This window comes from Budorcas taxicolor, chromosome 19, assembly GCF_023091745.1.
Source record: "Budorcas taxicolor isolate Tak-1 chromosome 19, Takin1.1, whole genome shotgun sequence".
NCBI classification, from domain to species: domain Eukaryota; kingdom Metazoa; phylum Chordata; class Mammalia; order Artiodactyla; family Bovidae; genus Budorcas; species Budorcas taxicolor.
The window spans coordinates 51,882,803-51,896,686 of NC_068928.1; the positions used below are offsets into that span (position 1 = coordinate 51,882,803).

The 13,884-nt window shown below is 52.2% G+C and overlaps 1 protein-coding gene across 1 annotated transcript in view; it reads right to left on the minus strand.

The window, feature by feature from the left end:
- Positions 1 to 1,107: 1,107 nt before the first annotated feature.
- Positions 1,108 to 13,884, minus strand: part of CCDC40 (coiled-coil domain containing 40) — a 44,559-nt gene continuing 31,782 nt past the window's right edge. Inside the window, exons 13-20 of the mRNA XM_052658160.1 lie at positions 9,742 to 9,987; positions 8,562 to 8,775; positions 7,975 to 8,144; positions 7,794 to 7,885; positions 6,264 to 6,384; positions 3,995 to 4,183; positions 2,307 to 2,465; positions 1,108 to 1,353 (exon numbers count right to left, since the gene is read on the minus strand). Of these exons, the coding sequence (XP_052514120.1) occupies positions 1,108 to 1,353; positions 2,307 to 2,465; positions 3,995 to 4,183; positions 6,264 to 6,384; positions 7,794 to 7,885; positions 7,975 to 8,144; positions 8,562 to 8,775; positions 9,742 to 9,987 (1,437 nt within the window). The remainder of the gene's footprint in view (positions 1,354 to 2,306; positions 2,466 to 3,994; positions 4,184 to 6,263; positions 6,385 to 7,793; positions 7,886 to 7,974; positions 8,145 to 8,561; positions 8,776 to 9,741; positions 9,988 to 13,884) is intronic.

The following is a 13,884-nucleotide window of genomic DNA, read 5'->3' on the forward strand; positions in this document are numbered from 1 at the left end:
AAGTGAAAGTGAAAGTCGCTCAGTCATGTCCCACTCTTTGCAACCCCATGGACTATACAATTCATGGAATTCTCCAGGCCAGAATACTGGAGTGGGTAGCCTTTCCCTTCTCCAGGGGATCTTCCCAACCGAGGGATCGAACCCAGTTCTCCCACATTGCAGGCGGATTCTTTACCAGCTGAGCCACAAGGAAAGCCAAAAAATACTGGAGTGGGTAACCTATCCCTTCTCCAGGGGATCTTCCTGACCCAGGAATCCAATCCAATGCAGGTCTCCTGCATTGCAGGCAGATTCTTTACCAACTGAGCTATCAGGGAAAGCAGCACCACCTGGGAAGCCCAAAGCAACTATACTCAAATATAAATTAATCATAATAATAAAAGAGGAGCAAAATTTTCAAGTGAAAAGTTGGATCCTGTGACCCTGTCAGGTGGAACCAGGCACAGAAAGCCCTACACAGCAGTGTCAGAGTGGGATTGAGGGCTTCCCTGCTTCTTTGTGGGGTTTGCGTTTCTGAAATATTTTAGAATAAATACACTTTTTCTCGCACACTCAGGAAAAATTTTTATTTTCCTGCTGAAACATTTAAAATTATAGAACATTTTCCCTTTAAACTGCAGGGAAGGCATAGGTAGCAGGTGCTTGGGAGTCAGAGTGTGGGGGGAGGCGCCCTGGGTGGACAAGGACTCTGGACAAGTGGGGAGACAAAGGGAGGTCTGTATTTACACACCTGTGTGATCTCACCTCAGGCTTTAGGCCTCCGGACGCAGCCAGGGATTCACATCCCCCTGGACTTGCTCCCATAAGTTGGGAATCTGGATTTAACCTATGCTGGAGGTGGGGGCAGGAGCAGAGGCCTGTATTTCCAGTTTTACTAGGAGAAGTTAGCCCAACGTGGGAATGCAGGTTTGTGTTCACTGACACTGCCTTTGCAAGTGGAACACTCATCGAAATGGAACCACAAATGCAGGGATTTCCTACAAAAAATTCCTACAATGCCACCCTGTCTCTCTTAAATGGTGTCATTCTCTGAGGGCAGGAAGATTCCAGTTCTGATGACACACAAGACTGGTCTCCTCCTTGTGGGGGTTGGAGTCATCTGGCTCTCTAGGACCCGGATGACTCCAGCCTTTTGGCGATGGACTGGCTGACCTTGAGCAGGGCCTCTTGGAACTGGGGGTACTCTTCCTTCACGTGATCGAGGATGGTGCTGATGCTGACCAGCCTGTCGTGCAGACGCTTGAGCTCCATCAGCAATGACTGCTTATTGTGGTGCGTGAAGACGTACCGCCCGTCCTTCACGGCCTGCAGGTACTTGAGGCGCGTCTGCAGGGCCACGAGCTCAGAAAGATTCTTGGGAGGGACAAGAGACCCCATGTCAGGCTATGGGTGTTCAAAAGAGGACACCTGCTGGCCTGGCACGAACCCCGACTTGAGGATGCGCCAGGGGAAAGCTTGGCAGATCCAGGGGAAGGGGCTGATGGACCCGCCCTCACCCACAGTCCAACCTGACACGTGCCCACCACACCCATCTAAGTTGATCGGGCCCAAACACTGCAGCCCTGAGTGACCCCTGCCTTCTGCTCACACCATATTCAATCCAGCAGAAAATCCCAGTGGGGCAGCTTTGAAATAACGCGCGGAGTCTGATGGCTTCTCACCAGCCTGAGGCTACCCCTGGTCCATGCATCCTTCTTAAGAACTATGATGGCCTAAGACAGGTCCTGTGTCCACTCTCGGCCCTCACATTCCACACTCATCGTGAGAACCAAATGACTGCAGTGATCCTAAGTCACTCCCCCCACCCCATCCCTGAGGGAGCAGCCCATGGTCATGGTGCTGTCCCCTCCAAGCCTTGCAAGCCCGGGGCCGTGGGCAGCCTCCACTCCTGCTGTACCTGGGAGTGCTCAATCCCTTGCTTCCCCTTCAAACTTTGACTCAAATGTCACTTCCTCTGTGTGGCCATCTCTGACCACCCTGCCTCCTAGGGCTGCCCCCATCCACCCGACACCCCTTCTCTGCTTCCTCTTCCTCCAGAGTGTCTGTCACCATCAGAAATGAGGTATCATTTTGCTTATTAGTTTGATTATCTGTCCTCCCATCCTCAGATGGTGACCTCGGGGAGGGCAGGGGTTGTCACCTTTTCTGTTCGCTCTACCCCTCGCACCCAGGACAGTGTTGGCCCATGGAGCCTTCATGAGCAATGTGAGGTGGATGACAGCAGTAGGTTGCTGTGATCAGCCTGGGCTTAGCTGGGCCAGAGCAGGCCTTGCTGCTGGGTTCCTGTGGCCCTGGGGCTTGCCTACCTGTCGTTTGAGGGTCGCCAGCTGGTCCAGCTCAACTTCGAGCTCGTCGGCCTCAACCTGCATCTTCGACAACTGCTCCTGTTTCTCCAGGAGGGAGTCACTCATGGATTTTTGAGATTCTTCCAGTTCCAGGATGGTTTGGGTGCATTCCTCGGTGGCCTGAGGCGGGGAGGAGGGGGTGGTGAGACAGGAGCATCCTGGGACCCTGCCCCCAGTTATTCAGCGGACAGAGAAGAGTCAGGCAGGGAGGACCTCCCAGGACTCTCTATGCACACAATCTGGGAGGATTCCAAAGCTGGGATGTAGGAGAGTGCCTCAGGTGGGGAGGCCAGCGAGGGAGCCATGGCCGGATACTCTCTGGCAGTAGGGAGAGGATTCTGTTGCCAACCTGGGCAGAGGAGGCCCCTAGGGAGCCAGGAGGGGTGGAGAGGGGTGGATAAAAGAAAGTCCAGGAGTGGCCAACATGGCAGAGAAATGCACAAACCAGGACCAGAAAAGGCCCCTCTGCACCTCCAGGAATGTCCAAATATTGAGCAGCTGGATCAAATCCATCATTTTCAGCTATGCTTTCCTCATGCAGGACTCCCCCGACCAGGGCTATTCCAACATTCTCCACCTGGTCCTCTGGGTGACACCACGAGGTGAGGACCCATTTCACAGGTCAGTAAGCCAAGGTACAGAGAGGTCAGACAATATGCCTGAGCCACGAGTAGAAGAGCAGGGCTGGGACACATGGTGGGGCTCCAAGGCCAGGTTCTGTCTAGGATAACCCTTGCCTCTCTGGGAGGGGTCACTGCCCCTGTCTCCACTGACAGATGAGGAACTGTGGGGGTGGAAGGTTTCTCACTCACTGAGGCCACATAGCCAGCCAGTGGGGGCTGAGGGAAATCTGAGCTCAGAGCCCGGCCTGGTGACGGCAAAAGGAGGCGGCGCAGGGGCCGTAGCTGGTCCCCTCCCTGGGCACGCACACACCGCATGGTTGGTCAATGTGGCCAGGTGGACGGGGACATGGGCTCGAGTGGGTGCCCTCCATGTTCCCATCAGCCCATCCCCAGCACCCACTGGGCATCAGTGACACAGGGGCTCACACTCTTCACCAACACTCCATGCTTCCCTGACGCCATTTCTGTTAGAAGAGGGGGCAGAAACAGGGCCGCTTCCAGTCCTGAGCTGCACCTGCCTCACGGGTCTTCTGTTAAACCCAAGACAAACTCCCAAGCAAAGGCCTGATCAGAGCAGGGCGGTAGGGACACCTGGGAAGCACCTGTGGATCTGGCCACCACTCTGTCTTGACCCAGAACCGGCACTTGGGGTGTGGGGCTCAGACTTTTGTCCCCCAGTCCAGAAGAAAGTGGCCTGTCTGACTCAGGAGCTGAGCTCCTTCCAGCCCCCAGCCCCTACTGCCACTTGTCTTTCTCATAAAACAGCCCCAACATAGCAGCTGGGACCGCAGCTCCAGGAATGAGGGGCAGAAGAGGCGGTAAGGGGGATGAGGTGGGGAGGGACCCCCCAAGAAGCAGGCTGGAAGGACCGAGTGAAATCTCAGCCCAAGTCGGAGAAAGTGCCTCAGAAATTCGGCCCTGGATGGTCATGCACGGACGCCTGCCAGTGGGGCCGATGACCCAGCCGACCACCCGTGGACGGGGGGCCCGAGGCGGGGCCTCTTCCCCATGGCCCGGCTCCCCTACCTTGTGAATGTCCCTGATCTTCCGTTGGAGCTCGGTCTGCTTGTGATGGAAGTCTGTCCGGGTGAACAGCTTCTTGTCCATCTTGCTCTGCCCCTCAGCCCGGGTGGAGATGGTATCTCTTCGGGTGATGGCCAGCTCCATGTCCCGAATCATCTTCTCCTGCTGCTTCAGGAGCTGCCCGTGCTTGACCTGGGTGCACAGGGCAGGGGGGCTGGGCAGGAGAGGGGCCCGCGCCGCCTCCCTCTGCACCCAACTGAACCAGCGGGGAACTCATGCGAGTGATGCCCCAGGGAAGAAAGGAACGTGGGGGCTTTGTCAGCTGGTCAGAATGATTTCAGTCCATGTCAAGAATACCAGGTCAGCAGGGCGACACTGAGAAACCGACAGAGACGGGTAGATGGGGACGCTTGAGGACCACATGCAGCCTAGGGTTGGGTCCTGGAGTAGAAAAAGGACATTAGCCAGAAAAACAGTGATTTCTGCTTAGAGTTCGTTGTTTGGTTAACTGTATCACACCAAGGTTAATTGCCTTGTTAGGAAAAGGCATCGTGGTTTTGTGAGATGGTGGCCTGAAGGGTCTCTGGGGCCTGGGGCTGGGGGCTGGGCTGTGGCGGGAGTGGGGCTGTGAGGGGTGTCTGAGAGCTTTCTGCACAGGAAGGCATGGTCCACGTCTCCATGGGGCGGTGGCCACGTTATGTACACTGGACATTTCAAGTGAGTTCACATTACTGCATGTAAGCTTGTTTATTGTTTAGTCGCTAAGTCATGGCCAGCTCTTTTGCAACCCCATGAACTGTAGCTCGTCAGGCTCCTCTGTCCACAGGATTCTTGGCACAAGAATACTGAAGTGGGTTGCCATTCCCTTCTCCAGGGGATCTTCCTGACCCTGTGATTAAACTCATGTCTCCTGCATTGCAGGTAGGTTCTTTACTGCTGAACCACCAGGGAAGCCCTGTAAATAAATTATTCCTCAATAAAGTTGATTTAAAATAACAAGAGGGGGACTCCCCTGGCAGTCCAGTGGCTAAGACTCTGTGCTCCCAAGGCAGAGGGCCTGGGTTCAGTCCCTGGTCAGGGAACTAGATCCCACATGTTGCAACTAGAGATACCATGTGTTGCAACTAGACCCAGTGCAGTCAAATAAATAAACATTTTAATAAATCAAGATGGTGTGGATTTGGGCTCTTAGATCAGTGCACACAGAAGACAGCCCAGAAAGAAACCCCCCAAAATATGGATGCTGATTTCCATAAGGATGTCATTGTGACATTGTTTGTAGTGACAAACAGCAACAAACTGGAGACAGTCAGCATCTTCACATCAACCTGGGAAGGCTTCATTAAATTATGTTGTATCCATAGGATATTCTGCAACTATTAAAGAAAGTTCATGTCTGTATCACTAAAAAAAGAATAAGTTGCTAAGTTATATGTACTATTTTGGTGAAGGAAAACAAAACTGAAACACAACTAGGAGGGAGGGGGCTGGCAGTCCCATTTGTGTGTGTGTGTCTCCCTGTGTGTATGTGTGCACCTATGTATGTGTGTGTGTCTCTGTGTGTGTGCGCCTGTGTGTGTTGTGTGTGTGTGTAAGCTTTGTGGTACAGTGCTTGACCTGCTGCAGCAACATACATGGCTTCTGTGGTTTGAAAAGTCAGTTAAATGGAGTGCTTATTAATGGGTGCATTTGATCAGAATTCCTCTGGACTCAGCCAGCAGGGTTATTATTGACCATGTAATTATAAAAGTGATATATTTCTTTTTATGACCTGCTGTGATTTGTATCCTTAAGTTCCTAAACCTTTGGCTCAGTGACAGCCTGTGATTTAATTACCAGCCTTTTTTTTTTAAGGTAATGAAATCCAGCTAAAGATGACAGTAGAGAGAGAACATGCCTCGATGGGGAAACATGGTGTGTTCCTTGCACTCTGTTACTGAGTGAGTCTTTTTGGTCCAATGGTGGGATACATCTCACAGTGGGTCATGAGATTGGGTGGGGATTGGTCACAGTCAGCATTTAGAAATACTGGAGTACATTGCTTGCTTGGAGTGAGGGTAACATAGTGATTTGTGAATACCGTGCAGGTCACTGTGTGTCCTGTGACCATTTTGGTGCAGTAAGAATAAGAACTGGACAGGCACTGGTGGAGAAAGTCAGCAGGGGGAACAGCGAGTTTCCTTGGTGTGCTTGGAGTGCAGGCTGCTGTGCCAGAGCGGTTTCTTCCTAGGACCCCAAGCTCCAGGCCCCCCACCTCCCTCCTTCCACCCACCTTCATCCTGTGTATCTCTGCCTTCATGGCCCGGATCTCCATCTGGCCTGTCTCAGAATCCACAGAGGCCCGCATCTCTTTTGCCAGTTGGATTTTTTTCTCCCAAAGCATGATCTGGTGTCTTTAAGGGGAGGGGAGACAGTGTAAGAGCTGCAGAACAAAGGGTTTTCTTTCTGGAGCTTCGGTGAGCATGGCGCACTGTGCTTGGGGCGTGCTGTGCTTGGAATGGCCTCAGAGCTCACGGAGCAGTGTGATAGGCTGGGAGACCCTTGCCTTCCTGATGCAGGCTGCCCTTGCTGAGCAGGCGGCATGCTTAATTTGCAGGCACCCAGGCAAGGGTTTAAATAGAAACAAATGTCCCCCATTTGGGGACCAGAAGGTAAACTCAACCCCAAGGCCTGCCATCCTCACCTAGAGAGAGGGGGGACAAGGGAGAAGGCAGATATGTAGCTTTAGGAGAAGCTGAGTAAGTCAAATATAAGTGACAGAAGTTGACATAAGGAGAAGTCAAAAGCCTAAATAGACCAAGAGCCTGAAAACTATTAAAATGTTAGCAAAGACATATGCCCCCCACCCGTTGTCTGAATGTTTGTGTCCCCACCTCGCAAATCAACATGTTGGAATCCTCATGCTGGGTCTTTGGTGGGGGCACGGGTGATGAGGTCGTGAGGGTAGAGTCCCCATGAATGGGATTAGTGCGCTCATAAAAGAGACCCCAGAAAGCTCCCCTTCTCTTGCCACCCTGGGAGGACACAGTGAGGAGTCTGCAACCCAGAAGAGAGCCCTCACCCGACCTCACAAGTACCCTGATCTCGGACTTCAGGCCTCAAGAACTATGAGCAACAAATTCCTGTTGTTTATAAAGCTCCAGCCTGTGGTGTTGAGTTATAGCAGCCTGGAGGCACTAAGATCCCCTGAAAAAGTTCCAGGTAGTGTTATGTGTTGACTCTGTCAAAACGCAGGGAACGGATGGTCCGTTTGCCGCTCAGCGCCTTGGAAAGCACATGACGCCAATTAGGGTGCACAAAGGGCAGCTCAGGGGTCCTTCCAGCTTGGAACGCAGACCCGTGCACCCCGAGGGGGAAGACATCCACAGGAAAATATAATAAAGGCTGCTTCAAAGGCAGACAGAGAACATCGCACTATGGTTTAAAACAAAAAAAAGAGGGAAAGAAACCCACAGAGAAAATGGTAAAGGAAGAGGGCTGGATTAAGCGTGATTCTCCTTTCTACTCTGCACTCATTGCTATGGTTTACAATGCTTACCGTTGGGTCTGGGTTACTCTCATAATCAGGCACCAGAAAGATCACACAGGTTTTAAAGTCTGTCCTGAGGGAAGCCACTCCACTTCCAGTGATCGCCATCATGGCTTTGCAGAAGGGCTGCCCGGAGGCACAGAACTCGCTGTTCCCAGGGAATCCGCTCAGGTTCCAGGACCGTGCCTCCCCCGGCCCCCCCCCCTCCCGCCCCGCAACTGGTTTCCGTGAACCGTGGGCAGCGACTCTCCGGACCGGCGCCTGGGCACTCACTCCGCCTCCACCAGGCTGTTGAGCACGGCTGCCTTCTCCTCGCTCAGCTGATTCAGCTTCTCCTGCATCTCGATGGTCTCCCGCTCTGAGGCCTGCGTGGGGAGGACAGGGGGCGGTGGGCGGGGCCGAGGGCTGCGCGCACCTGCTTGCCCCGCCCATCCGCTCTGAGCCCGGAGCGCACCTTGAGCGAGCGCACGAACTCGCCCTCCGTGGCCAGGTTGTCCTGCTGTAGCTCCTCGGAGCTGCACCGGTTCTGGTTCATCAGCAAGTTGAGCTTCTTCAGATCGTTGTCCAGGTCCTTCTTGTGGCGCTCGATCTGCTTCTGCTCCTTCTTCTCCTGGTTGATCTTGTCTGTGGGGAGGGTGGCCGGGGGTGGGGAGTGGCCCCTGGGGGTTGTGATCGGGGGTCTGTGCCCACGGCGCCCTCCCTCCCCGCTGACCCTCGGGCATCCCCACCCAGACGGCGGAGGCAGAAGGGGACGTGGTTGCCGCTCAGACACTGAGTCCCCAGGAAAGGCGAGCAAGCTCTGGGGTAGGGGGTGGAAAGCAACGACCCCGACCTCGCACAAGCAGGTTTGGGCGCCCCGAGGGGCGGACAAGAAGGCGGCAGGATCTCTGGGAAGAAACAGGCACGATGTGTCCAGGCAGAGTGGGCCCAGGACACCGGCAGCACTTCCTGTGGGGCTGCCGGCCCGGCTGACCCGGTGGGACCAGGTGGCCCCAGAAAGCCTCAGCAGGTGCTGTGGAGGGGCTGGGCAGGGGAGCTCACTTTCTATCCGTATTTTCTTCTGCTCCAGGATGTGGATCTCCTTCTTGGACATGTTCAGGGAGATCAGGTGCTCCTCGCGCTCCTGCGTGACCTTCACCATCTCTTGCTGCAGCCGCAGCCAGGTCACCTGGGCCTGTGTCACGCTGGTGTTGTTTTCCTCGATCAGCTTGGTCAGCCTCTTGATCTCCAGCTCCAGGGGCCCCACTTCTTCCCCCTGAAAGCGATGTTCACCAGAAAGCAGGCTGAGTCCCTAAACTCAGGTGGGCTGCAGAGGGCGGGGACACCTAAGACCATGCCTCTGTATGCTGAGTGGGGGGATCTTTACTCAGAGGGCCTAGGGGCCCTGTCGTTGTGTCCCCTCTTCTGCAGTCCCAGGCCATATCGTGTGACCTGCTGTGGGAGATTCTGTTTTGGTGATTTGCCAGTCTGCCACCCCCTTCCCTTCCCTCCACTGGCCTGGCCCCACCCTGCCCCAGTCTTGTGGGGCCTCTGTTTCCCAAAAGGGCTTTGCAAATAGTCTTTTCACAACAGACTGTCATAGGTTAGGGTCTTTACTCCCTTGGAATCCATTCGGGTTGCAGCTCTGAGACCACGCTCTGGTTGGGGTCTACCTAAGAGCGTGCCCACCGACTGCCCCTGCTGCTTTGGGATTTGAGGCTGTTGTGGGGTCCTCAGGTCAGGGACACTGGATAACCTGTAGAACTTCAAGCCTCAAACCCATCAGACCACTAAGAGCAGCGGTGAGTGAGATCCTTCCTGCTGCCTGTCTTCACATAGTCCATGGGACACACAAAATATCAAAAGAAGACAATTTCGTGCCAGGCGGAAGTTATACTGAATCCAGACTTCAGGGGCCATAAGTAAGGTTTCATTGCACATGGGCACACTCGTCTGTTTACCTACTGCCTGTGGCTCCTCCTTGTAACCGCTAGGGTGAGGGGTTGCAACAGAGACCGTATGGTCCATAACACCTGAAATATTGACTATGTGGCTCCACATAGAAGGTCTGCAGACAGCCCCTGAGTCAGCATTCTACACAGACATGTACATTTCACCCGTAAGAGGGGTAGGGTGGGAACGCCTGTGTCCTACATGAGTCCGTTCCTGAACATAAGCAGTTTCGGAAATGGCCAGGCACAGATATCAACCCGAGTGGCCTCTCCTGGTCCCGGGGTCCTACCCCAAGTTCAGAAACCATCTGCTCCAGCTGCTTGTTGAAGAAGTTGATGAGGCCTTGCTTTCTTTCAATCAGGATCGTGCGCCTGGAAATTTCATTTTCACTGTTGGTGATGAGGTCGCTGACTTTTTTCACTTCCTTGTCCAGCTCAGCCAGCGTCTTCTGATGCATGTCCAGCCTGCAGTTGGTGTTCGTGACGTCCAGGGTGGCCTGAGCAATGTCACCGTCAATTTTGGAAAGATGTGTCACCTGAATAAGCAGAAGGGAACAAGTCTGAACTTTTTCCCTCTTTCTGAGAGGCTCCACATGAGCTGGTTGGCTTCTTGTTTTCCTTGATCTGGATATTCATCTGGAGAAATTCTAAAACAGAGGAGGATGTTGGTTTTTTCTCCACCTTATGACCTGTCAAAGGACTTACTTGTTTGACACTAATGATTCCTCACAAAAAAAGAAAGCTGATATTATTATCTCTTCTTATCAAACAGTAAAATACATTGAAATGGGGAAATGTAAAAATACAGATGATCACCCGTAAGCCTGCCACATAGTTATCCAGCATCACTATTTAGAATCTATCCTGCCTTCTTGACTTTGTATATAAACCCTCCTCCTCCCTGCCCAAACAAAAACAGGGTCACACTGTACATATAGCTTTGAAAGCCACGTTTCAATTTGACACGTCATGTCATTTTTAATGGTTGTATAACACTCAGTCATATTTGTAACAGAGATTGGGAAGCAAGTCACAGCTGTCCCTGGGAATGTCATCTGTTCCACAAGTACAGGGGCCCTGCTGTCGACAGCTCATGTGCTTTTGGTGAAGAAAACCAGCATGCCTGCCCTCTTTGAGCTTGTCGTCTGTCATCAACATTCCTACTCGAAATAATGCTATGACAAATGCCAGCTTCTAACTTCTATTTTATGGGACAAATGTCCTTTGCATTTCACTAAAAAATTGGACACCGTCCTGGAGAGAAAAGATTGTACTGTGGGGTGTCATTTACCACCTGGCCAGAGGCTTGTGATCCTGGAACTCTTGCCAACCATGGTTTTGGGGTTGGGAGCTTCAGCCCAGGGCAGAGCTGCCCAGGGCTCCTTGGACCTGCCCTCTGTCCTGAAGGCTGAGCCAGCCCACCCTACCTCCTCTACAGGTTTCAGAAGACAGATTTGCTCCATTCTTTCCTACAGTGGAGAGTTGATTGTAAGGACACTTGTGAGAATTAGGGAGGGAGGCAGCTCAGGCTCACTTTGGTGTCAGGGCCCTTTTCCCTGGACTGTGGCTATGCCTTGACCTTGCCAGCCAGCCTCTCACTGTTGGCTGCCCAGCGGCTCCTGCCCATGCAAATCCTCAGCTGTTTATCAGCCTGCGGCTCCCACCAACTCCTGCCCATGCTCCAGTCATCTCTTCTCTTCCCCCACGTGACCCCAGCTGGCTTTGTCAAACACCCACTCTCTGACCAACTATCATGCCTGGCTTTCCAGGACATCCCTAGGTTTAAAGTCAGATCTTGCCAGCATCTCAAGGCAACCAGCTCCCTATGGTCACAACTTGGCCCCTTTGGCTCCTCTGAGCTCTGGTTATCCACCCATCCCTTTCTTTGCCAAGATTATCCAAGGTTGCCAGGTCTTCACAGGGACCGTGCTTCCTCACCATACTGGAAGGGCTTCAGTTCCTAAGTCTCCTTTCAGCCACCAAAGAGGCCAACCAGAGCACCCTGACCTCCCCTCAGCCTCCTCAGGCTGTTTGTCCCCCATGTTGAGACCACCCTGGCCTCCTCCTGGGACATCAGTACTGCTCCTTTATTAACTGTGTAGACCCCATGGTTCACCTATGCCTGCAATCCCTCTGAACACAGCTCTGGATGATTCTGTCCCTCTACAACTTCTGCTCCCTGTCCCAGATATCCTGTTTGTCACCAGGCCACAGGGGTATTGAGCAGTTGGAGAAGTGCCTCCTTTCAAGAGCTGGATTTGCTATTGGCTATTGCAATAAATGCTGGCCCAGGACTCTTTATTGCCCTCATGTGGACATGAATAGTAGTACACCTACTGCCCACAAAGCGCTCCAATACATGCTGGTTCAGGACTCTTTACTGCCTTCCTGTGGACATGGGTGGTAGTACACCTGCCACCCACCAACTGTTCCAACAAATGTTGGCCCAGGACTTTACTGCCCTCGTGTGGACACAGATGGTAGTACATCAGCCACCCACCAAGTGTTCCAACAAATGCTGGCCCAGAACTCTTTACTGCCTTCCTATGGACACGGGTGGTAGTACACCTGCCACACACCAACTGTTCCAACAAATGCTAGCCCAGGACTTTATTGCCCTCCTGTGAACATGGGTGGTAGTGCACCTTCTGCCCACGCATTTTTGTAATAAATGCTGGTCCAGGACTCTTTATTGCCCTCCTGTGGACGTGGGTAGCAGTACACCTGCTGACCATGAATTTTTGCAATAAATGCTGGTTCAAGTCTCTTTACCGCCCTCCTGTGGACATGGGTGGTAATACTCCTACCCCACGAATTTTTGCAATAAACGCTAGCCCAGGACTCTTTACTGCCCTCATGTGGACATGGGTGGTAGTACACCTGTATCCCACCAAGTGCACAAATGCTGGCCTGGGACTCTTTACTGCCCTTCTGTGGACATGGTGGTAGTACGCCTACTGCCCACCAAGTGCTCCAACAAATGCTGGCCCAGGACCCTTTACTGTCCTCCCGTGGACATGGGTGGTAGTACACCTACTGACCATGAATTTCTGCACCACATGCTGGTCCAGTACTCCTTACTGCTGTCCTGTGGACATAGGTGGTAGTACACCTATCACCCGCCAAGTGTTCCAACAAATGCTGACTGAGGACTTTACTGCCCACCTGTGGACATGGGTGTTAGCACATGTGTTGCCCACATGGGTGACTGGGAAAGGGGGACACCAGGGAGCCTGGGGATCAGCCTCTGTGATGTTGCATCAGGGCCGGGCAAGTTTATTTGACACTCACCACACTGCGTAACTTTTCCAGTGCACACTTGGGCCCCATTGTTTTGCTCCCAGCAGGTAGTCTTGCCCCCACTTCCTGGAATAAGAACTGGCAGGACTCCACTAGCATCATCCAGGACATCTCAAGGAGACCCAGGCATGCACAGTCTTGGCTCCAGCCCCCTCTCCTCAGTTCCTGGGCACAAGCAAGCCAGGAGCCAGCTTTTCTCCTCCCAGGTATCTGGAGGCATGAGGTGCCTCAGAGTTCTAGCAAGCCACGTAGACAGCACCCTGAGGCAGGGGGTCACACAGGAAGAGCCAAAGAAGAAACAACCTAAGTAGCAAATTGCTTTTTTCAGGACATAGGGACCCCTGCTCAGAGAAAGGAAAGACCCTGGGGGAGCAAAAGAGAGCTCTTTCCAGGGATAAGGATTGGGTCCTCAGTCCAGAAGGGCCAGTCACACTCAGGACCTTCAGGCACATTCTGGGAAAGCAGAGGGTCAGGCTACTCCATGATTCATTGTAAATGCTCCTACCAATTTGACCAGGGTCTCTGCTGCAGCAATTTATCCTCAGACATGTGGACAAAGATGTGTGAACAGGTATGTTCAGTGCTGAGTTATTTCTAAAGTTTAAAACATAGAAACAACTTTAAGTGTCCAAAGAGAGAATTATTAAAGAAAACATGTATATTTGAAGGATAAAATGCGATGCATAAACCAACAGGCACTTTTTCTAATAACATTTATGGAAAATGTTATGTTAAATATGACCAATAATGTAAAATAAAACACTACACACACAGTGAAAAATTAATGGGCTCCTACACTTGTTGTTTGTGCACTTTTCACTCTGTGTTGTGTTTCAGTAAAATTAATGAAAATGGATTAGAGTGGTTTAAAGACTGATATATAGTAAGAGTTCTATGTCCTCTCAGGTTGTGTGTGCATATGTATCTTCACATGTCTGTTCATGTATGTGAACAGGTTAAACAAATGTGTGTGTGTGTGTGTGTGAATCTGTGTGCTTATGTTTGCTCATGTGTGCATGTGGGGATGTGTATGTGAATGTGTGTTTCTGTGTGTCTTTGTGTGTATGATTATGGCCATGTGTGTTTAGAAAAATTTCCAGAAGGAAATACACCCAAGTTTCAGAAGAGATTAT